This window comes from Cheilinus undulatus, linkage group 2 (assembly GCF_018320785.1).
Source record: "Cheilinus undulatus linkage group 2, ASM1832078v1, whole genome shotgun sequence".
NCBI classification, from domain to species: Eukaryota; Metazoa; Chordata; class Actinopteri; order Labriformes; family Labridae; genus Cheilinus; species Cheilinus undulatus.
Window position 1 is genome coordinate 5,334,211 of NC_054866.1, and position 27,123 is coordinate 5,361,333.

At 39.7% G+C, this 27,123-nt stretch overlaps 1 protein-coding gene across 1 annotated transcript in view; it reads left to right on the plus strand.

Annotated features, from left to right (window-relative positions):
• The first annotated feature begins 10,907 nt into the window (after window positions 1–10,907).
• Window positions 10,908–27,123, plus strand: part of scn4ba (sodium channel, voltage-gated, type IV, beta a) — a 34,681-nt gene continuing 18,465 nt past the window's right edge. The window contains exon 1 of the mRNA XM_041806146.1: window positions 10,908–11,046. Coding sequence (XP_041662080.1) covers window positions 10,953–11,046 — 94 coding nt within the window. The 5' untranslated portion in view covers window positions 10,908–10,952. The remainder of the gene's footprint in view (window positions 11,047–27,123) is intronic.

The window sequence follows — 27,123 nt, forward strand, 5'->3', positions numbered from 1 at the left end:
TCGTTTGAGGTGTGAAAGCAAAGCGGACCAACTTGTGAACCAAAGGCAGGAAGTGGCATAAAGTGTAATGATATATGGATTTATATCTGATTTAATATACTCAAATACATGTCAGTACCTTGCTTAGCATCTGTGTAGCCATAGCAACACGTCGTAGTCGGTGCTGACTTATTCATCTCGTGAAAAAACGACATGCTGGACAGCCTCGCTGGCTGCTCATGATGTCCCAATGCAAGAGCAGAAACCCCAAGACAGAAAAAATGGGAGAAAAGACCGGCAGAAAGAGATGGATTTCCAGTTTCGTCTCCTTCTATGCCTTCTTTTCTTCTTGGTTGCCTTTTGTTTGTGACAGCGCCCCTAAAGGGCAGAGGTTGCAGGTGTTCAGATGGTTTGGTCCGTTTGGCCAAGAGCAATGTGAATGTGAACCAAATCAAAGAAAAGTACAACAATGTGGCGACGTTCATTCCAAAACAGACCGAGTCCCCCCGGACTATCAAGTGTGAAAACGACCTTAAGTACCACCTTTGCGCAAAGCACATCTTTGCTAATGTTAGCAAAGACGCTGACAACAACACGGGATCAAGCCATGGTCATACCACTCTCTTCAGCTGCTTCAGGACAGTTTTCTTCTTCAGCTGCTCAGATAAATGCTGAAAAGTCCCCTAAAGCTTTGAGACAGTCCTGTTTGTTAACAATATTAATCCAGTGTAGAAATCTGCGGTGGAATTGGCAAAATTGAAGTTAATTAGTGAACTTTATGAGCTGAAGACAGAAAATATGATGCGTTCAGGTAACCTCAGTAAATTAGACGACTGTTAAGTTAGAGGAATTAGGATCAATAAAGTTATTATTGTATTGTATTGTATTCTATGTTATGATATGTTCATATGTCACATAAAAATGGGAAAATTTAGTTTTTGTTGAGAAACGACAATTAATACAGTTGTGAATGTGTTTATATTTGAGTGATATAAAATAGATGTTACAGACTGAATCATAGCTTTTAAACTCAAGCTCTACTCAGCTAAGACCACTTGTAGTTTAAAAATTTGCTCTGATTTTGTTTTTCTACCAAACTATAGAAAGTATCGATAGTGGTATTGATAAGGACTCAGATCAGCACTTTCAATGAGCTGGAATTAAAGAATAAAAATAAAACACTTGACAATAACAACTTTTAAAAATCTAAAAACATAAAAATTTATAGTGCTTAACAAATATATTAGACCACCACCCAAAGTAAGGTTTATGCCACAGCTGCCCTAAATTAACATTATTGGTAATTACAAAAATCATTTTTTCTGCAATGGTTAATACACCAATATGTAGAAGCTCTTTAACCAAAATGATATTGTTAATGCTAAAATATAATTATTATTGTTGATGAATTTTCAAATTTACTGATTTACAAAAAAAACTGAAAAACTAGTAAAGCACATTTATATTTCTTGATTAATATGTCAAATTATAGTTATTTACTTGCATTCCTGATCAGAAAAATGAGTTTTAGTGGTTGAATGTTATGCTTGATTCCTTTCTGACTTCTCAGAGAGGCCCAGTGAGCCGGCTCAAATTTGGGTATAAAAAGGTGAATTCAGTTTGAAATTCCTCATTCCCGTTCAAAACGGTAAAACATGGAGAGCTCACTGAAAATGAAAGAGTCCACATTAAAGCACTTCATGATGCTGGATGGTCTCTGAGACAAATATGACAGGTGGTCTAATAAATTTGTTAAGCACTGTACTTAAACTATAAAAAATGCTGTGATTAATCATGATTAATCACAGGGTAGTGATGTGACTAACTTAATTATTATTTTTAATCGAGTAACAGGACTAATAAAAATGTAAATTATATTTTTTAAAAAAAGAATTAAAATGTAAAGTTCTGATTAGGGCTGAAGGTTATAAAAACATTTTAACTTGTGGAAAAAATATTAATTTATCTGAAGTGACCAGTTCGGGTCCCAAGTGTCCTAAATGTGAGTTTTTCTGGAGGGGCCCTGGGAAGTTAATAAGGTGATACAGATACAGATGTTTGCACCTCTTCCATTGAAGCACAAAGTCTGTCCTGTAGAAGAAAATCTCTGTTACTGTGAGAGATTTGTTTTAGAAAATGACATAGAAAAGCCAACATTTGACCCCAGAGTAAATGGTAGACATATTTTTTTTTCAAATGCAGACATTCAGTTATGGATAACTTAGATTCATTCATTTGGATTTAATCTTTTATACATGCTAAATATATTTTTTACAGAGTCTAACCAAACTTAATCTACCTTTTAAATCTGCTGACAGACTCAACGACGTACAGATTTCACCTCATATAGTGAAGCATTACTGTGCATTCTGCTCTAAATATCATAAAGTTCAATATCATGCTGATAATATCATTCATCCCGTCTAATGATGTTAGAAGTTTTTCCACTATTAAATAAAACTACCTCAAGTCAAAGTCTTTCAAACATCTTCCCCAGATCAAAAACCAGAACCAGTTTCAAACTCCCTCTGTAGCCTCCAGCTGCAGACTAGGACAGCAAAAAAAGGCACCAACAAAACTGCAATCTTTGAAACCTTCAGCACAACATCTCAAGAAGGAGGCTGGCTGCAACATCAGTCGAACACAAGTCTAACTCAGAGAGGCAGAGGCGTGCATGTGAGTCAGCATGAACCGCAGAGCCGCTCTTAACTTTGGACAGGACAGGACTCACCTTTTGATGGTCTGCCCCCCCGACAGACGGACGGACAGACAAGTGGAGCACAGGACCGCGGGGACAAGACACGTAACCAAAAATAAAATTCAAAAAGAGACGGAAAGTGGAAAGAAAGATGGAGAGTTACAGACATGCAACATTTAAAGGAAACACCAAAAAAGTCATGGCATGTTGGAGGAAACAGATCGACCTGCTCAGACGGAGAAAAAGAGAAAGAGGGAGGCCCACCCAACTTGTCCTTCTCCACTCAGGACGGTTTCTGAAATGTGCTCACTCACCGGCTGGTGCAAAGACAAGAGGGGGGGTGGGGTGGGAGAGCGAGAGAAGGGGGGATGGAGCAGGTTGGCGTGCGGGGTGAGAAGAAGGTTAATCAGTGAAGAGAGAGAGAGAAGTGAGAGCTCAGAGTGGCTCGGTGGATGTGTTCGGACCGGCTCAGCGCTGTGACTTCACTGCAGCATTTCACTGCTTTGGCCGTCCCAGAAAAAGATTCTATGCTCCCTCCCCTCCCTCCGTCTCCCATCTCACTTCCCCTCTCTGCCTCCTCCCCTTGTCCCCCACATTCCTGCTCCCACCCTTTCTTTCCCCTCCTGATCCCTAACATTCTCCTCTTTTCTCATCAGTGTAATGTCCTCTTTAGCTCCGCCTCCCCTCTGTACCCGCTGTCCAAGGTCACCCTGTCCAGCGGCAGGTGTGATCACATGTGACTCTGGATGGTGTGAATATGCAAAGGCGCCTGCGTGCATGCATCCCTGGTGTTCTCTGTTAACTCTCCCGCCTTATGAATGGCATTTAGTTCATTATCTCAAATATTTATCCGCTTGCATATCAGACTATCTATCACTGCCCCCACACGCACTCTTCAACCTGGAAATGACATCAAACGCCAAAAGATGGATCACCTGACAAACGCGTGTGCATGTGTGTATGTGGGAGAGTTGGGGAGGTCACGCATCCATCATGTCAGCGAGGATAGTTAAGGAAAAACATGGCAGAAAACCCAACAGGACCTGGCAGACAGAGTGAGATCGTGGGAGACTTTACATCCTGGGATGCTTTATTTAGATATAAATTCAATGCATTGTATAAATTAATTAAGGTCAATCTAATTTTTTTCTTCTTGACAAAAAAATACAAAAATACCTCTTCAATGTCAAAATGAAAACAGATTGCTTCAAAGTAATGTCAATTAGATAAAAAAATATATATATAATTTAAATAAGTGATTGCATAAATATTCGCCCTCTTCAAGTTAGTCTTTTGAAGATTCTCCTATGGCTGCATCAAAGCACTGAGTCTGCGCGGATAGGTCTCCATTAGGCTTGCACATCGGCAATTTTACTTCATTCTTCTTTGCAAAACTGCTCAAGCTCTGTCAGGTTTCACAAGGACCAGATGTGAACGGCCCTTTTTAAGACTTGCCACAAATTCTCTTGGATATAGGTCTGGGCTTTGACTTGGCCAATCCAGGACAAAAAATCTTACGAGGAAGTTCCTTCCCTCCAATTTCCACAAACAGCGTCTGAGCCGCGATCTGCCAGCGAATTGTACAGCGCAGCCGTTCTATGTGGAAGCTGCAGGTGAAGCACCAATCTGCTGCGCTTCATTGCAGGTCTATTTACGGCGCTGGCCACTGACACTGCATCAATTTCCGTTGATCAGAAAGCTCCAAACAGGAAGTTAAAAGTGCAGACTATCAGCTACTTTCAAAATGTGCACAATGCACAGACTCTGTAAATAGTCACCATATCAACATTATGTCTCATCCTGAAGCAAGAGCAAAAGGTCACCGGGAGGTCAGTGGGTCACAGAGCTACAATGGCGCCATTGACGAGGAAAAGTTAACTTTTGAGGTAAAAAGCCAGAGAATTTTAAATAAAGCCAAAAATCCTCTAAGCAAACGTTAACTTTTTAACTTCCTAGTCAAAGCAATAATATCATGGACTCATGTTGGAGCAAATGTTGCTGCTGTCTTACTATTCCTCTGTGAACTCCCTGTCCCTCCATGATCTCTGCCCTCTGATCAGGGCTCCGCTTCGTTACGTAGCGCTCTGGACACGCTTCCGTTGTGCAAGTTTGCTCGCCTTCGTTCGAAGCATATCAACAGGGCTGGGGAGTGAGGCGCAGCTGTTGTATGTAGAAATTGTGGGTTCCCTGGCCAGCTGCAGAGAAGCCTCCCCACAGCATGATGCTGCCACACTGTGCTCTACAGTGGGGGTGGTGTGTTCGTAGTCTGCCAACAGCATATTGTCTGACGGCCAAAAAGTACCATTTTGGTTTCACCAGACCAAAAAAATTTTTCTTCCATTTGACTATGGAGTCTTCCACACGCCTTTCAGTGAATTCTAGTCCAGATTTAATCCGTTTCCTTCAACAGTGGCTTTCTCTCAGCCACTATTGAGTGGCAAATAATCCAGGTAAGAGTTGTTGAATGCAGAGTCTCTTGACTAGGGCGTAATAAAGAAATTAAAGTCACTTTTCTGACTTTTAAAGATTTTAGAAGCAAGAATTCAGAGATCAAAGCTAGAATTCTGACATCAAAGTTAGAATTCTGAAATGAAAGCTAGACTTCTGAGATCAAAGCTAAAATTCTGAGATCAAAGTTAGAATTCTGAAATGAAAGCAAGACTTCTGAGATCAAAGCTAAAATTCTGAGATCAAAGTTAGAATTCTGAAATGAAAGCTAGATTTCTGAGATCAAAGCTAGATTTCTGAGATCAAAGTTAGAATTCTGAGATCAAAGCTAAATTCTGAGATCAAAGTTAGAATTCTGAGATCAAAGCTAGAATTCTGAGATCAAAGTTAGAATTCTTAGATCAAAGTTAGAGTTCTGAGATCAAAGTTAGGATTCTGAAATGAAAGCTAGAATTCTGAGATCAAAGTTAGAGTTCTGAGATCAAAGTAAGAGTTCTGAGATCAAAGTTAGAATTCAGAGATGACAGTAAAATTCTGAGATCAAAGCAAGAATTCTGAAATGACAGCTAGAGTTCTGAGATCAAAGTTAGATTTCTGAGATCAAAGTTAGAGTTCTGAGATCGTTAGGATTCTGAGATCAAAGTTAGAATTCTGAGATCAAAGTTAGCTTTCTGAAATCAAAGTTAAGATTTTGAGATCAAATTTAGGATTCTGAGATCAAAGTTAGGATTCTGAGATCAAAGTTAGAGTGCTGAGATCAAAGTTAGAATTCTTAGATCAAAGCTAGAATTCTTAGATCAAAGCTAGATTTTTGAGATCAAAGTTAGCTTTCTGAGATCAAAGTTAGGATTCTGAAATCAAAGTTAAGATTTTGAGATCAAAGTTAGGATTCTGAGATCAAAGTTAGGATTCTGAGATCAAAGTTAGAGTTTTGAGATCAAAGTTAGAATTCGGAGATCAAAGCTAGAATTCCTAGATCAAAGTTAGATTTCTGAGATCAAAGGTAGAATTCTGAGATCAAAGTTAGACTTCTTATATCAAAGTTAGAGTTCTGAGATCAGTTAGAATTCTTAGATCAAAGTTAAAGTTCTGAGATCAAAGCTAGATTTCTGAGATCAAAGTTAGAATTCTGAGAGATCAAAGTCAGAACTCTGGCTTCTGTATTTTTAAGTCAGAATTATGACTTTTTTCCTCAGAATTTGATAAAAGCTTGATCTCAAAAAGAAAAAGAATGAAAATCATTGGCGCTGATTATCTTCTATAGCCATCAGACCAGCAATAACAGAAACATGTTCATAACACTAAGATATTTACATTTTACCGAATATGTTTGATGGCTAATAACGTGCTGATAAAATCATCTCTGTTGTGCTTATTCAGTAAATTAAAAAATATTTCTTAACCCAAGCACTGGCATCTTCTCCATCTACGCCTACGGCCAGACAAACCTGACAAAGTGGCGGTGTGGTGGGAGTGCTAAGGCACTTCCTGTGTGACTACTCTGATGCATGAATCATTTTCTGTGAAATGTAGCTGGACTGAGATGTTGGGTCCAGTTATGCTCCACAGTGGAAGGAAGCTATCGGCTAGCAGAGAAAGAACTACCCCCTTTGGTATGTCTGTGCACAATTTTTTATCAAAAGTCAAAAGCTTGAAATCATAAATCAGTGCACAAAATCCATGGTTAAAGTATGCAAAAGTCAAAAATGTTGTAAAACAATTAGGATTTATAAAGACATGCACAACCTCTTCAAAGAGACCCTGCATGTTAAGATATGTTGACTTTATTACATTTGCTGAGTTTTATTCTGTTCAGATTTTTTAATGGAGAAACAAACAAGAAACAGCTAGAGGATGGACTAACCTGACAGAAAATGGCATTCGCCAGTTTCCAACCCTGTTTGTGCCACATGAAGGATGATAAAAGAGAGCCTTGAACCCTTCCACATTTTTAAATCTGCTATAAAACTTCACAGAGAAAGATCAAGTGGTAAGACCTAAACATGAGGTGGATGCAGTCCCTCCCCTGTCTGTGTTAAAGCTTATTTGAAGTAGATACGGAGCCACTGGCCTCTAATGTGGCCCTGTGGTGCTCTGGTGTGTTGTTGATGCGTCGGGTGATGGCTGAGAGAGCCATGAATCTTGTGATTAAGGTCAAACCGGACATTCAAGAAGTGGACCTCAGCTATCCTTCACTGACACAGAGAAGTGCTGAAGGCTGAGGTAAGATTGATGAGAGGAGGGCTGTTTACTTTTTAATGGACACAAGAAAAAAAGCCTGATCAGAATAAAAATGCCTCATATTAACAAGCCAACTGGATTTGTTTATTAAGCAAGTAAAATAGGTTTACTGCATTGAAAAATTGCTTAAAATTCTAATTTTTTGTAATTCTGTGTTTGGCTCAACAAATTAACAATGTTTTTTTGCGCTTTAAAACACAAACGGTTTAATGGATTATAATTAAGCCAACATATTCTTTCTTTCCTTTTTTTTTTTTTTTTTTTTTTTAAATTAATCACAGTGGTTAAATTGTGAATATCAAACAAATCATAACAATTTGTCCCCTTAGTACAGAGTTTAAAACTAATGTGGCCCTCCTGGTACAGAAAATTGCCCGTCCCTAGTCAGTGTCATGCCTGATTGTTGTTAGTCAATGGATTTTTTATTTGAAATAAGGAATCCAAAATCAAGAAACACACTGTTTAGCAATTAAAAAATGGGGGAAAAAATGATCTTGGCCAAAGCAGTATGGATAAAACTGCCAATCAAAATCAAACACAAAAAACAACCTTCATTCATTTTCTGTCTCTTTGATTTTTGTTTTTCATTTTTCATATTTTTGTTATCAGGACAAATCAATAATTGACAAAATGTTTTTTTTTTCATCATAAAAGTAAGATTAAAGAACAGAACACTGGTGATGTAACATTCTTTTTCCCCACTATTTGACCTGCAGCAGGTGTGAAAAAAACAATGTTACAATCCCATTGTTCTGTTCTTTAATCTTACTTTTTGAACAGAACACAAAAATAAGAAGAAAGATCAGCTTAGTTTATGGCCAACTGTTTCTTTTCTTTTTATGAAATAAGAAAACAAAAAACCAAGTAAAATCAGTAAGAAAACCAAGAAATAAGCTTTTTACTCCCCATTTACTGTTTGGAAACAGAAAGAAAACGTGAGAAAAACAAGCCCTCGGTGCTTTCAGGTAGTTCATATTAAATTTTGGAATTAAAAAAAACAAACAAAAAAAAAACAGCTGTTTACATTTTCCAAAAGAAATGAATGTATTAAATATGGTTATTTTTTAATCTTATTATTTTTGCGACTGATCAAATAAAGGAAGATCAAGAGCAGAATGTCAGTGTTATAACCTTCTTTATTTCTGTATATGTGATCTGCTGCAGGTGTTGTGAAAAAAAGACGGTTACATCACTTGTGTTCTTTTCTTTGATCTTTCTTTATTGATTAGAATACAAAAATGAAAAAAGATAAACGTATTTTTAGATGAAGATCTTTTTTTTAATTTTTTTAATTTTTTAATTCTTGAAAAAATTCCTGGATCCGACCCCATGTGCCCCCCACCACGGCATCCTCTGATTACTCCCTCCCCAGTGGGGTGGAAACACGGTGAGGCAAAGCATTGGCCTCGCTACAGGTAGACTGTCATAGTGGAAGCATTGCCTGCTGGTGCCACTGACAGTCTCACCCATGGTCTCGCCAGACGACTAAGGCATGGCAGAGGGTGAATATTCCTCTGTTCCTCCCAGCATTGTGAGTATTCTCACTACAATTCGCTGTCTTTATCTCTGTTACGCTCCAACTCCTCTCCTTGACCTGGCATGCACTTTTCAAACGCTATAAACTCCAAAACTTTGAATAGAAACACACCCAAAAATGCTGCTGGGATTGAAGTTACTCATGTCTGCCATCTCCTGGTATAAAGTGGTAACAGCGCAGACTTCTGCCATTAGCCCTATCTCCCAATAGTAAAGAATCCTTTAAAAAATTCCTGGATCCAGACGGTGAACCAGATCACTCCCAAAATCAAATCAGTTTTTCCTTATGTCTTATCTGACATTTCCTGAAAGTTTCATCAAAATCTGTCCATAACTTTTTGAGTCATGTTGCTAACAAACTAACAAACTGTGCAGATCACATAACCTCCTTGGTGGAGGTAAATATGGTTAATTTTTGACCTTACTGTTTTAGTGGATTGATAAAAAAGAACGATCAAAGAGTTTTAACACTGATGATGTCACATTCTTTTTACTGTGTGTGACCCACTGCAGGTGTTGGAGAAAGGAATGTTACATCACTAGTATTCCTTTCGTCAATCTTTCTTTTTTGACAAGACCTCAACAAATAAGATGAAAGATGAAGCATTTCTCAATTCTTTTTGGAAAATAAAGAGAGAAAGAACAAAAACTGAGAAATGAAAAACATTTTTGTTTTCTATTCCAAATATAATATGAACAGCCTGAGGGTGCCAAGGGCAGGGGTGTTTTCCTCCTCTTCCCCTATTTTAAAGAGTGATTGGGAACAGCTCGTTTCTTGATTTTTATAATAATAATAGTAATAATAATAACTTTATTTGTATAGCACTTTTAAAAACATGGGTTTACAAAATGCTTTGACATGTGCAGAAGCAAACAGAAGAACATTAAATGATTCCATTTAAATCAAAAATCTGTTGGCCTTAAAATACAGCGACCATCCCTGATCTAGACATTTAAAGAGCTTTAATTCAACACAAGCCCGTCCCAACGTGAAGTCCTGCCACAGAAACGACCGGGGAGAGAGATAAAGCATGAATCATTTGATAGAGAACTTGTCGGTGAACAACATCAAATCTTGCCAAATCTTTCTCCTGCCAAAGAGACGGAGCTTGGCGTGGGTATTAGCGTGAAACGGGAGACCCGTGAAAGTGGAGAAAGGATGCAGTAAAGTCTGGGGTATGTGGTGTGGGTGAAGCACCCAGCCCGGCTCCGACTCGGAGACCCTCTTGAGTAAGGCTGACTCAGCCGTACTGTGCAGGGTGCGTGCATGTGGCAGCAGCTATCACTCACCCCCCTCCCCGTTTCATTCTCTCCCCTCCCTCCTCTCTCTCTCTCTCTCTCTCTCTCTCTCTCTCTCTTCACCTCTACCTCTGCAGTACCTCTCTGGCTCATTCCTCCCTGTGCCGGCTAGGGAGACGTGCTTTTTTCTGCCTTGGCTGCTGGCTCTGCTCCAGCATCCCTCCGTGCCTCTCGTGTGCCCTGCTCCCCCTCCTCCTCCAGCCTATGTCTCCCCCTGTGGGGTTTGTTGGCCAGCCTGCTTCCCTGGCTGTTGCTGCTGCTGCTGCTGGAGCAGTGGAGCTTTCTGTCGCTGCACCGCTACGCTGCTACTGCTCTGCCTGGCTTCTCCTCTCTGCCTCCTGCCTCTCCTTCGCTGGATAATCAACACTGAGTCTGTGACAGAGGACAGCAAGGGAGGGAGGGAGAGAGACGGGGGGTCTTCATTTAGCTGCTGCATTTCTTCACTTTGTCTCTCCTTCTGCTTCCTCAGGCTGCTGCGGTGCAGCACAGGGAGCAAGAGAAGAGATTTATACTCCTCTTTTTGCATTTCCTCCTCCTGTTCATTGCCGGGACGGAGTGCAGAGGAGGAGAGAAGAGGGAGGGACTGAGACCAGGACAGCTCAGTGTCCCGCCTTGCTCCGCAGACACAGAAGACAAACCCACACTTACATATTTGCATAGATTGGACTCAGGCTGACCGGACCAGAGGAGATTGACAGTTAACCAACCGCCACACAGACAGACAGCAACACAGACAGACAGACTTGGTGTCATGGCGTCGGTGGACAGCACCGGTTCGAGTGTCTCCAGTCGGCTCAGATCAGGGGATCTACTTCATGCTGGTCTGGCAGTTGCTCTGCTGCTTGGTGAGTTGAATTATCCTGATGTAACACTGACACATACTTCTGTGCTGCCAGCATGTGCTGCAGGAATCCCTCTGATTGTCATTACATCTTAAACTTGCTTCCTCAGCTGCTTCGCCTTCTCTGGCTTCTCTTGTTTGAGTACTTTGAAGTCTGGTTGCTTGTCTGGCACCATAAATACACACATTATTTGGTTTTTGACTCCATGTCAACATATCCTATCCTTCCTATCCTGTGTCATCAAACCTGCAGATCTGGGTGAAATTTAAACTCATGTTTACTTGTTGCATTGCTGAGGGCATCAAGGTCAACCACCTTCAGCCCCTGAATGATCCGAACTTCTTCATGATGATATCTGACAGCTCAAGCAGTCTTCATGGGCGGTTTTAGGGTGCTGATTGTAAGGGAAAATTCAAGCAAAGCAAAGGAAAACAGAAAACCCAATGCATGTGTCCTAAAGTACACACAAAGTCCCTCGTCATCACTATTTGTCACATCTTTGAGAGAGTTGTATTCTGGTACTGACGTAGTGGTGCAGTGGTGATCTGTGCTTTCGCTCAAACACTCCTTTGGTTTTGTTGCTGCGTCGAATAGTGCCCCCCACATCCCAACATTTATCCCAGCTCTTTGTAATCTCAGCACATGGGGGCTCCTCACCCCACAAAAAACAAAAGCCACAAAGAGAGCTAAATGCTGGTGCGCCATAAAATAAGTGCAATCAAATGATGATTTTTCTTATTTTACTGAATTTTAAGCTCATTCTACATCTATAGTCAGATTGTCATTGAGTCAGATACAGTGCCTATAAAAGGTTTTCACCCCCTTGAATGTTTTACCCTTTTGCTGATTTAATAAATTATGAAAGGTAGATATAATGTGGCATTTTGACCACAAAAACCCTCTTTAATGCACTTTTGGCTGCAATCAAAACACTTAACATGTGTTGATAGGTCTCAATCAGGCTTGCCTATCTGTTTTTTCCTCCATCCATTTTACCCTCTACCTTTACAAGCCTTCCAGGGCTAGCTGCTGAGAAGCATCCCCACAGCATGATGCTGGGGATGGTGCATTTGTGTAACCTTACAAAGCAGATGGATTCGCCCATTTCCATGTTTCTCACTGGCGAATCCACCTTGCAAAGCTCCCGTTCGAACAGTTTTGGCCCAGCTAGAAAGTGACAGGACCAGTCAGCTTCAAGGGGCACTACTTTGCGGTGCAGCGGAGTCGTGACGTAAGCAAGCAGGGACAAGAGGCTGGTGCAATTATGGCGGAAGACATTAGCATGGATGCTGCTAAAGCATAAGTTTTTTCAGAACTTGACGACATTTATTCGTTAAAAGAAGAACAAAGAACAGCAGTAAGTTGTTTCCTTTTCAGAAACCACAAAATTCGTGTACTGACATGTCTACAGTCGCCATGGTTCGCGTTATGCAGTTCTCTATGTTTAGTCCTTGGTAGCAGGTGACGTCATGTGTTTTGTTACTCTGATGGGCCCGTAAAGATGTGACAGAGCGTTCATCCAATCACCTCCCGAGTTTTTTTCAAAGGCTCTGCCCTTTCCCAAATGCTGTCTTTGAGAGGTTTTCCAGATGGATGTGTGAAACAAATCCATCTGGCGTGTCAGGTTTGCATTTGTGGTGATGTGCAGCGTTTGGTGTCAGCCAAACAAAGCCTCTTTTTCTGATGGCAAATAAGCTCCATTCTGGTTTCATCAGACCAAAGAATTTTCTTCCACTTGACCATGGAACCAAAACGGTAATTTAATCTGCTGTTGATACACTATTTCTGCATGAACTCCCAGTTCTCCCATGATCTCTGCCCTCTGGTCAGGGCCCTGCTTTGTTGCGCAGAGCTCTAGACTCGCTTCCATTATACGAGGTTGCTCGCCTCCAGTCAGAGCAAATCTGTGGCGCTGCAGAGCACGGCACACGGTTGTATCTGGAAGAGTGCAGGTTCCAGGGCCTGGCTGCCGAGAAGCATCCCCACAGCATGATGCTGCCACCGCCTTGCTTTACAGTGGAGATGGTTTGTTTGTGGTGATATGCAGCGTTTGGTGTCCCCCAAGCAAAGAAGCTTGTCAGATGGCCAAGAAGCAGAATTTTGGTCTCATTTCACCAAAACACTTTCTTCCACTTGACCATGGAGTCTCCCACATGACTTTTTGGTGAACTCTAGTCCTGATTTAATCTGAGTTTTTTCAACAGCTGCGCTCTCTTTGCTACTCTCCCATTAAGCTTTGACTGCTGATGGGTGGACACAAACTTAAAAGGTACAGTGTGCGATATTTAGGAGCATTTAGAGGAGCAAAATTGGTTAAAAAAAAGAATATAAAAGGAAGTAACATCTACACGGTGAACTATCTACATATTTTATGTTACAGAGTCGTCATTCCTAGGTTTACATGTAGAGTATAAATATTTTCTGCAGCATCTCCCAAGAGTTATTAGGGTATGTTGAATCTGCCTCTGGAGTTTTCATCATGTTTACTTAGAGTTTAGTCCTTCTGATCTCTGATTTGTCAAATGCGTGACATGTGGTAAGTAACCAGGAAGTGGGAATTCTTGTGGGGCAGAGGAAAAGTAGCTGCCATTAAAAACTAATGCCAAGAAAGTTATCCGACTCTATCCTGCTGTTCTTCATACTTAGAGTGATCCCTTCACCATATATCAAACCCTCACATTACAGATGTTCCTAATATTCCTAGTTTTACGTAATGTTCCTTTAAGCTGACATCACTGAAACAACACAGAGAGGTCATTGATGTTCAAACAGGTGTAAAGACAACCCAAGGATTATGCCCCTGTCTTTAGCAAACACAGGCCCAGAGGAATAATCTACATGACTTCGGGGCCCAGGTTTGGTTGAAAAGGTGGTCATTTTTAATTTGATGGCAGCACAACACATCTCTAAAAAAGTTAGGACGGGGCAACAAAAGGCTGAATAGTAAGTGGTACTGATGAAAGAAAGCTGGGGGAGTATTTGCTATTAATGAGGTTAACTGGCAGCAGGTCAGAAACAGACTGGATATAAAAGGAACAGAGGAGAGTCACTAAGAAGATAGGCAGAGGTTTCTCTGAAAAACTGAATATCCAGCCATCTAAAGTTCATCATATCATCAAAATATTAAGAGAATCTGGAGAAGTCTCTGTGCAAAAGGAAAAAAGGTCAATATTGGATGCTCATGCTCTTCGGGCTCTGAGGCAGCAGTGCGTTAAAAACAGGCATGATTCAGCACTGAAATCACTGCATGGGCTCAGGAACACTCACAGAAATCTTTGTCAACACCGTTGGCCGTACCAATATGTGTACGCAGACATGCAAACATCTTCTCTGGGCAAAAGCTGATTAAAATGGACCAAATCAAAATGGAAAACTGTTCTGTGGTCACATGGATCAAAATTTTGAACTCTTTTGGAAATCATGGACACCATGCCCTGTGGACTAAAGAAGAAAGGGACTATCCAACTTTTTATCCTGGCACAGCTGTAAAGCCTGCATCTCTGACGGTATAGGGTTACATTACTGCCTATAGCGTGGACAGCTTTCACACCTGGAAAGGCACTGTCAATCCAAAGGTTTTTATGAGACATAAGGTCTATTTCAGGAAAGACCTTGACTATATCAGCAAGAGGATGCTAAACCACATACAACATCCATCACAACAGCATGGATTCACAGTAGAAGAGTCCAGGTGCTGTCCAGACCTTTCACCAATAGAAAACATTTGGAGCATCATAAAAGGAAACCACTAGCAAAGAAGACCTAGAACTGTTGAGCATCAGACAAGAATGGGACAAAATTCCTCTCCCAAAACTCCAGTAACTGATCTCCTCACTCCCCAGACATTAACGGACTGTTGTTTGAAGAAGGGGGGATGCTACACAACTGTAAACATGGCCCTGTCCCTACTTTTTTGAAATGTGTTGCTGCCACAAAATTCAACATGAGCTTATTTTCATGAAATGGTCAAATGTCTCAGTTTCAACATCAGATAGGTTTTTTTTAGTTCTTTTGTGAATAAAATATGGGTTTATGAGACTTGAAAGTTATTGCATTCCATTTTTATTTACATTTTACATGGTGCCCTGTTTTTTGTTTTTTTTTGAATTGGGGTTGTATATTTTCTTTAATGGTAAAAGATCTTGTACGTTCTAAGGCATCACATGTCCTCGCTAATAAACATCCTAATCCCTCCATGCATCACGCCTATGATATTCTGCATTGTTTATATTACTAAGCACATGCTTACGGTATCTCTCCTTTTTTTGCACAGTTTGCTGTTAATCCTTTAGAATGTCAATACTTAATAGACACGGACAGCTGTGTCTCTTGCTCCCGTCTCCTCCTAGATTGGAGCTATCTTTGCTGAAACATTCCAGCAGTCTCTCTCAGTAGACCCTTCAGTTCCAGGAAATGAAGCCAGGGAAATAACAAATGGAACAAAGCCTCATTCAAAACCATGTCTGGCAGAAGACAAACCAGGGGCTGCCTTACTATTTAACATGAACAAGCGTTAACTCTGTATTGTCATTTGTTAAACACAAAGTACAAGAGATTTGATAGGAACTTACTGTCAAGTGTGTCCCAATCAGAGACTAAAACTGTATTGTAAAGTGCCCCATGGTATTTAGTTTGTCTACATTACTCGATACATGTAGAAAGCACTGCTCAGGGGTCACGCAGACCCTTGAATGTCAAATTAAAACATACAATTTCTTACTGTTCTGAAAGTTGATTTGGTTGTTCAAGTGAATCTGAAGATCTGCAACAATCTTGGATGTTCTACCCTTTTACTGGTTTTATAAATGAATAATGGACACTGTAATTTTACTCAATTCTTCTCTGCAAAACTCCTCAAGCTGTGTCAGGTTGCATGGGGATCAGGCGTGAACAGCCCTTTTCAAGTCCAACCACAGAATCTCTATTAGACTGAGGTCTGGGCCATGACCTCGCCACTCCAGAACATTCACCTTGTCATCTTTAGACTAAGTAGAACTGCTTTGCAAAAGGAGCTCACTTCATCTGGCACTTGGATTCATGTGATAGACTGAAGCCATATGGAATATATATCAATGGGGGCATTGTTGGCTTTTTAAGGAAGGTCAAATGGCTTAATTTCTACACAACATTTGGCACACACTCATCTGTACCCGTGCAGCTGTTTGGAGGATTACAACTGGTTGCTGATGAATTCGACCAGGTCCACCAGATCCGAGTGTTACAACGAGAGTCCCCTTTCACCCAAAATGCCTTCAAATGCCTTTCTTTCAGACGAAAAGCATGCCTGAGACTAAGCATGGATTGAATTTCTTTAAATTTTAGGCCAGTTTCGAACTTCAGTAAAGTTATAAAGATATTAACAGATTCTGCCTTTTTGCCATAATAATTCAGCAGAGGATTATCCCATTTACAAAAATCAATCACCGTACATATTATTTTTTGGTATATACAGTGCTTAACAAATTTATTAGACCATCTGTCATAAAAACAAGAAAACATAAATATTCTTTTACTTTGACTTTAATGCTGACTCTTTCATTTCCAGTGAGCTTTCGACGTTTTACTATTTTGAACAGGAATGAGGAATTTCAAACTGAATTCACCTTTTTATACCCAAATTTGAGCCGGCTCACTGGGCTTCTCTGAGAAGTCAGAAATGAATCAAGCATAACATTCAACCACTAAAACTCATTTTTCTGATCAGGAATGCAAGTAAATAACTATAATTTGACATATTAATCAAGAAAAAATAATGTACTTTACTATTTTTTTAGTTTTTTGTAAATCAGTAAATTTGAAAACTTATGGATAATAATAATAATTATATTTTAGCATTAAAAATATCATTTGGGTTAAAGAGCTTCTACATATTGGTGTTTTAACCATTGCAGAAACATAAAAAATGATTTTGGTAATTACCAATGCTGTTAATTTAGGGCAGCTGTGGCATAAACCTTACTTTGGGTGGTGGTCTAATAAATTTGTTAAGCACTGTATATATATATATATATATATCCTCAATTCAATGTAAACTGCCTGAAGGGCCAATGGCAGGTTTTTCAATGTTTTTTTCCCTATCTTTAAACAGTGATAAGGAAACTGCCTATTTCTTGATGTTAGATTATTAATTTCGAATTAAAAACCCATCTTCTGTGAAATACACTGATGGGTTTTGAATTTTGATCAGTCCAGCACTAACATTTCAAAACAAATCTTAGTTTTCATCGAAGTTCATATCAACAAAAAATCTGTTTTTAGTTAGTTCTAGTCAAGGAAGTTGACTCCTAATTTTAGTCATATTGTTAGTCGACTAAATTACCTCTGGTGGACAGACTGCAAGACTTTTTAAGGATCAGCAGGATCCCTGATAAAACCAGCAGACTGTGGAGGTAAAAACTTTCCATGACAGAGATTCAGAGAAGCCAGGGTTGTACGTACCCATAAGTACTTGGTGTCAGCCATGTAAACGTGATAATTACTCCACGTGTTACTTGTTTTTGCAACTATCTTGTTACAGCTGCGTGAATCCGTTCATGTTAGCCAACCTTGAGTTACTTCGCCACTGCAATTCTCCCCTCTGCTGTCACTCACTCACCTTGGAGAGAGGACATCTCACTCCCTGTCCCTCGCCATATCTGTCCCTCGTGATGCTTTCCATCACTTCCTACCTCCTTCATTACCCCTGCTCCCCCATTTAATCTCTGCTCCTTCACTCTCCTCCTGATGGTCCATTCCCTCCCATCTCCCTCACCCTTCCAGTCATCTCTCTCAGAGTCTCTCTCTTTAACCGAGGTAATGGTGTCCTCGGCCAGTTCTCTATGGGCTCGCTCGGAAATACATTAACCCTCCCGTCTCTGGCCTACTTAAAATAATAAAAAAACCATATCACCTTGACTGTCAGCCAAGGACATGCACGTTTAGTTTCTTTTCCTACCATCAGTGATTCAGATATTGACGTTTCCCAACTGGAACAAAGTGATATTTGATAGTGGAGCTAAAAATACCAGGCATTCCAGCCTATTACTCATGCACACTCACAACATAGCATAGTACATAACTAAAGTATGTGAGTCAGAATGTAATGTTAGAAGAACAGAGAAGAGGGATGGCAGAGATACAGAGGGCTTTGTAGAGGGCTGGGGCGTGAAATGAGGGAAGAGTGAAGTTTATTTGTAATCATGGGGGGAGGGGGCACTGATCACAGAGCCATAAGGACCAACATGATGGTAACTGAGCAGGATTGGGCTGGGTTTTTTTTTTTTTTTTTTTTCACAGTTTTACCTTCATAAACTGGCCTTTTCAAGGTCATGCCACAGCATCTCAAACAGATCTAAGTCCAGACTTTGATTAAGCCCCTCCAAAACCTTCTTCTTCTTCTTCTTCTTCTTTTTTTAAAATCCATTCAGAGGTGGACTTTCTGGTGTGTTTCGGATTATTGTCCTGCTGCATAACCGTGTGCTTGAGCCTGACAGTTTGAACTGATGGTCGGACATTCGCCTTCAGGATTTTCTGGTAAACAGCAGAATTCATGGTTCCATCAATCACAGCAAGTGGTCCAGGACCTTCAGCGGCAACGCAGCCCCAGACCATCACACTGCCACCATGCTCGACTGTTGGTATGATGTCCTTTTGATGAAATGCTGTGTCGGTTTTGTTCCAGATGTAACAAAACCTTCTAAAAAAATCTTTTTCTTTTCTCATCACTCCACAGAATATTTTACCAAAATATTTGGTGTCATCAGGATGTTTTAGGTCAAATTTAAGTCAAACCTTTGTGTTCTTTTTGGTCAGCGGTGGTCTTGGAGCTCTTCCATTTTTGCCCAGTCTCTTCCTTATTGTTGAGTCATGAACACTGACCTTAACTGAGTCAAGTGAGCTCTGCAGGTCTTAAGATGTTGTTCTTTGTGCTTTTGTGACCTCCTTGATGAGTCCCTAGTGCACTCTTTGAATCTTTTAAGTAGACAAGCCACTCCTGGGAATGTTCACCACGGTTCAAAGTTTTTTCCATTTGTGGATAATGGCTCTCACCATAGTTGGCAAGAGTCCCAAAGCCTTGGCAATGTCTTTGCAACCCTTTCCAGACTGATTAATGTCAGTGACTTTATTTCTCTTTTAGTTTCTTGTATTTTCTAAGATGGCGCCATGATATGTCGCTTTTTGTGATTTTTTTTAGTCTACTTCACTTTGTCAGACAGGTTCTATTTAAGTAATTTCTGGATTGAAGAGGTCTGGGAGTAATCAGCTTTCTGAAAAATGTAGCTAATAGCAGTTAATTCATGGTTTTAAGGGGGGGGGGGCTATCTTTATCTAATATTACAATTTGTTTGGGAATCTGAGACATTGAAGTGCAAAGATAAATACAAAAAACAAAAAGAAAAATCAGGAAGGGGGCACGGTATAACAGACTTACAGTTGTTGCAGAAATTTTTTCACACTTTGCAGTAAAGGTGCTGCTTTATCCATCCATCCATCCATCCATTAATTATCCCGTATATCCCTTTGTCTTTAAAAAGTAGAATTATTATTCCATTATTTATGTTGAATTGAATTATTTACTTTTACAGATTTTATATAAATACTGTTAAAGTTTGATGATTTTTTTTGTGTCAGACTTTTACAATGTGTGTGTATGTGACAGAATGTTGGGACTCTCTAAGTGATATCAGAGCAAATGTCTCTTGAAGAACAGCAACAACAGGCAGAACAAACCTGACTGGTCCATCCTTTGTCTGTTTCTTATTGGCTCATCAAAAAAATTCAAGAGCAAGAACAATATATTTTTTGAGTGAGCAGAAAAGTTTTGTACGCCACAGAGAAAAATCAGTTAGCGCCAGTTTCACAAACAGAACTTTAATTCTGCTACTTATCAACATTGTGATACTTGTGACTAAGAAAATTTGAGTCTCCCCAGGACCACCACATAAAAAGAAAGAAGTGAAATAGCATAACCTAAATTTAAATTCTTCTCATTGTTTAAACCCAAATAGCCCTAAAGAGTAACATTCTTACCCAAAAACCTTTGTATAAACTAGTCATTTGTGTGTATTCATGACTTCAGGTAAAATGTGCAGATCTTAAGGCCTCTGCACACCAAGTCTGTTTTTTACCTAGAATTTTGGGCATGTTAAATAAGAAAATCAGGCTCATGTTGTTGAGATTTTTGTCGCTCTTTATTTATTTATTTATTTATTTATTGGACAAGGTTTAATTTTATGCAAATTTTCTCATCAATCCAAGTCATTTAGACCAGTGGTTCTCAACTGGTCTAGCCTCAAGACCCACCAATACCTTTGATGACAAGTCCTGACCCAAAGTTCCATGTTTAATAAATAAAAATGTTGCATCAAAGATCTTTGATCTTACAAGAAAAGGAGATCAATAAGTTGAAATATTTATATAACATTTAAATGTACCCATTATCCCAAGCAAAATAAAAGGTATGGTTGCATGTTCTTCATACACTTTTGCCACCATTGTTTTTTCAGACACATATTCGTGACCCACTGAAAACTGCTCCGTGACCCACTTTTGGGTCCCAACCCACTAGTTGAGAACCACTGATTTAGATGGGTTATATAAAGATCAGTGCTGCTGCTCCCCTCTCGCTTGCTTGCTCCCTCCCCTTCACTCTCCCTGTCTTGCACTGAACCCTCACTTTATACATCCTGATTAGTCTGTGTATCATGTGGGGCTCAACCATGAAAATTTAACCGTTACAGGCACTATGACGCATAAGTGGGGTGCCATATGAAGAGCTCTGGCAGGATGGATCCAGTGGGATTTTAGAGGAGTGGCAAACATTTTGCCATGTTCTACATATTTTTTCAGTAAAAAAAACAAAAGAAAAGCACTCGGAGAGCGCAGACCTCCACCATTAGCCCTATCTCCCAATAGGACAGACTCCTCTAAAAAATTACTGGATCCAGATGGTGATCCAGATCACTCCCAAAATCTAATCAGTTCTTCCCTATGTGATTTCTGACATTTCCTGAAAATTTCATGAAAATTCATCCATAACTTTTTGAGTTATGTTGCTAACAAACTGACTGACAAACCCTGCCAATCACATAACCTCCTTGGTGGGTAAGGTTGGTAATGTAAGATTGACAACCAAGACTCTAGATCAGTAGTTCTCAAAAGGGGGTCCGCGAGCCACAGCTTGGTAGTCTGTAAAATAATTTAAAATAAATTATTGAAGTAATGCCATGTCATGTCTTTCAAAATGAAATAAAAACAGTATAGGGACCACTGTGCCATAAAACAACCATAACAAGCCAATGACTCCCACTTAAGTCAGCTTTGGGCCAATAAAAACTTAGATATGATTGTGATATATCACGTAAATCTATCACTGGTCACACATCAGTCACTGCTCAGAACACATTTAGAGTACAGGTCCAGCTAGCAACAATGGATAAATATTTAAGCACGTCCACTTCATCAAGTGATGCAAGGCCCAAACCAGCTAAACTGAGAAAATATGATGACAGCTATCTCAAGTTTGGTTTTATTGAGAACAGCAACAGAAGTCCAAAATGTGTTGTGTGTCTTCATGTGATGCAAATGCAGAGTTTAAGGACAAAACAAAAGATTTTTTTGTGACGAAAGGGTGAGAAATACAAACATGTGGTGAACCTGACCACAACCTCAGGAAAAGCACAGAGAGATTCTCATTTGGCTGCTCCAAGGATCACAAAAAGTAAGAAGCCACACTCAATTTGCCAAGAGCTTGTAGTTAGGTTGAAGAGCTTAAAATACAGCCTCTAGGAGCACAAATGGCAGTTGGCATATCATTCATCAGCGTGAGGGTTATGTGGGGGTCCTTGGAAAATTTTCTGCCCAGTAAGGAGTCCCTAGTCTTGAAAAGTTTGAGAACCCCTGCTCTAGATAGCCTCTGCATTCAGGCCCCCGTCCACATGGAGACAAATTCAGGGGTTTACGCGTATGTTTTTGAACCTTGCAGAGCAGATGGATTCATCCGCTTCCTTGTTTTCACTGGCGAATCCATCTTACAAAGCTCCCATCTGAACCGTTTGGGCCCGGTTAGAACGTGACAGGACCAATCAGCGACAAGGGGCAGTACTTTCAGGCACACCGGAGTCATGATATAAACAAGCAGCAACAAGAGGCCGGTGCAGTTATGGCGGAAGAGCTAGCGTGGATGCTGCTGAAGTGCCAGTTTTATCAGAACTTGACAACAATTCTTCATTAAAAGAAGAACAAAGAACAGTAGTGAGTTGTTTCCTGTTCAAAAACGACAAAAGTCGAGTACTAACATGTCTATAGTTGCCATGTTTCGTGTTATTCCTCAGTAGCTGTGCACACGCAGCTCGATAGCGGTTTAGGGATGTGACAGAACATTAACCCAGTCACACTCTGAGTTTTTTTTTTTTCAAAGCCTCTGCCTTTCATCAAAGCTTTCCCAGATGGATGTGTGAAACACATCCATCTGATGTGTCAGGTTAAAAGTTTTTTTGTCGTATCAGCATTTCATTCACATGGAAACAGCGTTTTGGGTGACTGTATACGACACTTTTTGAAAACGGGTCCCAGAGTGCATGAATCCGTAAATGACTGCCGTTTTGTCTTTGTATGGACGGCTATCTGCATCTTTCTTAAAATGATTACGTCACACATTGTGTAGCTCTCTTAAGACACCTGCGAGGGTTGGACCAAGACAATAATGGCTGATTACAGGGTTGTGTTCATGCTGCAGACGCTACTGAGCTTATTGTGGCTTTTACAGCAAAATCTGATGTGAATCCCCACTTTGATAAAGGAAATGAATGAGCAGGAAATATTCTTGCCTATGGACCTGCAGCTGGCACGGAGGTGACGATCTTTGTGTGTGTGTGTGGGTGTGTGTGTATGGCAAGCAGTTTTAACATTTCAAAGTTAAGTTTGACTATCCGGAATTAAAATTGTAGATATCTACTAGTTTTTCTGACTAGTCGTAATTACATTTTGAATAGTCAGAATTTTAATTCAAGATATCTGTAATTAAATTTCGCCTAGGCAGAATGTGAATTAATGTAATTATCTCAAACATCATTAATGACGTCATCAATGACAGTGCTCTATTTTGGATATCCAGAAATACGTCATTTCCCCTCACCGCCATAATCAAACAAGAAGTGGGTTTAATTCCTTATTTCTATGAATCGAGGAAGAAAGAAGCAGTCATGGCGTTGGCTCACACAGATAGGCCTACAATGTGACATGTATGGCGAGCGGATTTCTATAGATTTGATTGTTTGAACAACAACCCTCTCTGCTCCCACCGAAAGTGGGAGGCGGGCAAAATTTGTCATAATTACAGATATCTGCAACGTCATTTTGCCTACTCAAAATTCTAATTCAAGATATCTCTAATTACATTTTGACTAGGCAGAATTATATTTACAGATATCTCCAATTTTGATTATCTGTAATCGAAATTCATTTCAAGATATCTATAATTCAATTGTAGATATCTACAATTTGATTTCGCCTAGTCAAAATTCCATTTACAAAAATCTATGGCAAGCGGTTTTAACATTTAAATGCTAAGTTTGACTCTCCGGAATTAACATTGAGATAACAAAAAAGTCTTTCTGACTAGTTGTAATTACATTTTGAATAGGAGGAATTTAAATTCAGGATATCTGTAATTCAATTTCGCCTAGTCAAGAAGAACATTTCAGATATCCGCAAATACATTCTGACATTTTGACTAGTCATAATTCCATTTACAGATATCTACAATTTCATTTCGCCTAGTCAAAACTTAATTTAAGATATCCGAAAAGGGACATGTAGATATCTTGAATTGTATAGAATTGAGGTAAATTAAAGATATCTGTAATTCTAATTCTGCCTAGTCAATATGTAATTAGAGATATCTTGAACTGGCATTACAGATATCTACAATTCATTTGCAGATATCCGTAATCCACATTGTGGATATGACATTGTACATATCTGTTGTACTGAGAAACCCCTTACACATGAATGGCAAAAGTGATGTAATTTTGCCTAGTCAAAATGACGTTGTAGATATCACAAATGACAATTGTGGATAGGCAGAATGTATTTGCGGATATCTGAAATGTTCTTTTTGACTAGGCGAAATTGAATTACAGATATCTACAATGTTAATTCTGGATAGTTGAACTTAACTTTTAAATGTTAAAACCGCTTGCCATATGTGTGGGATAGAGAGAGAGAGCCAGAGAGGAAGAATATGTGACCGAAGCCAGATAAAGTTCCTGCAAGTCGGCATAATGGTGGTTGAGAAAAATGGATAAAAGTTGTTTTCTTCAAAATGATCATTTTCCTTTTTTTTTTCCATTTTATGCAAATCCGACATTTAAACCACCCATTTGATGAAAAAAGTAACACAAATGTGATATTTAAAAGCGTTAAAAAATGCCTTTTTTTTGTAGTTTCTGCGGGGAGATTGGGGGGAGGGGAAAGCGAAACTGTTGGGTGATAATTTGCCACTCAGCCTGCCATTGTCCCCAGTTTTGCCCATTGAGATGGACAATAACAAACACCACATGGCTCAAACTCCAACCCCCGTCGGCACGTAACTACAGCTGTTCCTAGTTATCACCTTTATCAACAAGCCTCAAGATGCAACCTGCAGCGAAGAAAAGTAGCAGAGATGATGAAGAAGCAGCAAGAATTATCAACAGACTTGGGAAAACTTCAGGATTACTCGACAGTGAAAGTTTGATGAAGGCGGATTTCCTATGGGAATATTTTGATGAGCGTCACCAGTTGATTCAGAAGCTTGGTTTGGGTGGACTTTATGTAAATGTGGCCCTATTGTTCACGCCCATCACCCGGCCTGACTGAAGGTAGGAGAAGTCCTGAAACTTTGAGCCTGGTTTTCTCTGAACAAACAGGAACTAGAAGTTAACATTCAAATGAGCATAGCTTTGTGAAATATCCTCAGATTAAGGTGTGTGATACACAAGTAGAAAGCTTGGAATCTGCGCTTTCATAATGTGTAAAAAACTCAAAAATGACCGCGGACGACTTGCAGGAGTTTTTACCAGCTTTGGTCACATATGACTGTAAACACTTCACCCTCAGTGTGTGAGACTTTTTAAAAGGAAATGGTCTCTGTCACAGTCTGTCCTGACTTCAGCTGTACAGTGTGAGCACACAGCTTGTGCATGATGGTTGTGCGTCATAAGCGATCCACTCGCACAGTATGAGATGACTTTCTGCCACAACTGTCGTATGGTCGGCTTGAAATCGTACAGTGTATGCCCAGCTGTAGACATTCAGTCCATCCTTGGCCTTAGACCTTTATGCCCTGTTTACACAACAACATTTTCAGGTGAAAACGCAAAAGTTTTGTAGCATTTTGGCTGTCTGATTACACGAGAACGCCGTTTTGGTGCCTGAAAACAGAACAATTTGTAAACGGGCTCCAGGGTGGAAGTTTTTCAAAATGCCCCCGTTTCCGTGTAAACAACACTTTCTGAAAATGCACATGCGCACTACGGCTGCAATCAGCTGTCAAGCACGAGTGTCGCGGCACTCTGAAACCAGCCCAAGGATGGCAACTCAAGCCGAGAAGTAAACTTAAGTAGTTTACTGCTTGTCATGTCACAGACAGCTGGATTTAGAAAAGGGGGCGCCTTATTCTCGTTTATCAGTGCCAGTTTCCTTAGATAAAGTCATGCTATTAATTTTGGAAATGATTACTTTTACCTTTTTTTAATCGATCATCATGATAATCCCCATCATTACCATAGTGAGGTAGAGACATTTTTTTTTTCCTGTATGTGCCACTTGCTGCCAGTGCTGTGAAAAGAAAGAATGTTACATCAGTAGAGGTCCTGTCTCTGATCTAAGCACAACAACAATATGATGCAAAAGAAAAAGTTTTACTTTTTCGTTTTTCAGAAAACAAAAACCCAAAAAGAAACATATCCCCAAACTTTTTTCCCCCCGTTTTGTGGATTACCAATTTAATATGAACTGCCTGAAAGGGTCTCATTTCAGATTAACAGTCCAAATACAAATTGATCATCTTGTATCCTGTTGTGTTTTCATTTGCATTGTGTCTCCCTCAGTGACCACTTTCAAAGGTGCTGACTGTAACATTCTTTTACCCCTATATGCATTACTTGCTGCAGGTGTTGTGAAGGAAAAGAATGTTACATCACTAGAGTTCCGTTCTTTGATCTTCCTTTTTTGATCAGAGCACACCAGAAAGATAAAAAAGAAAACAGTGTTTTTTATTCCTTCGAAAAAATAAAAGAGACAAAATAGATTTTTTTTCCCCATCCCATTTCATTATGGACTTCCTGAAAGCACCAAAGGGCAGGTTTCCATGTTTTGTTTTCCTACTTTTAAATGGTAATTGGGAACAGCTTGCTCCTTGATTTCGTATTTCTCCTTACCAATTAAAAATTCAGTTGGTCTAAAAATACACAGACTGATGGTCTTGTATCCTGTTGTGTTTTCTTTGCATTATTTCTCCCTCTGGATCACTTTCAAAAATGCTGAATGTCTCTTCTTGTACTCATCAAAGAATACGATTCAAAATACTACACTCCTGCTGCTGTAGGTACAAAAAATAAAATATCATTATTGTTGTTTCTTTTAGTAGTATCTCAGACAAACCTGCACAGACCAGTCCTCAGATTCTTTCTTTTTCTCCATAGTTTTCACATCCCTAAGAAAGAAGCGTAGAGAAAAGAAAGAAAGACAGAGCAACGAAATTAAAAAAGTGAGACGTAAACTGCCAGTTTGTGCAAATAAAAATAGCACTAGCCTGTTAAAAGAGAGCTAAATCAGAAACAGGAAAAAAACAAGGCAGAGCCAAATAGCCCGTGTCGTTGCTGAAAGTGGAGGAGACGAGCTCTGACTGCAGAGGAGAGGTAAAAATAACGAATGTTAGATGGCAGGATGAAAGGCCTGGGACTGTGGAGACTGAAGAGTACTCTTTGAAAACTGAACAAAAAGAAGAAAATAAATAAGGGCTTGGTAAAAATAAAAAAAAGGAGTATGATCAGGATCTTTATATCAATTCAGAGCAAAACTGATTTCTACAAGATCTAGAGTCTGACAATGCAGCAC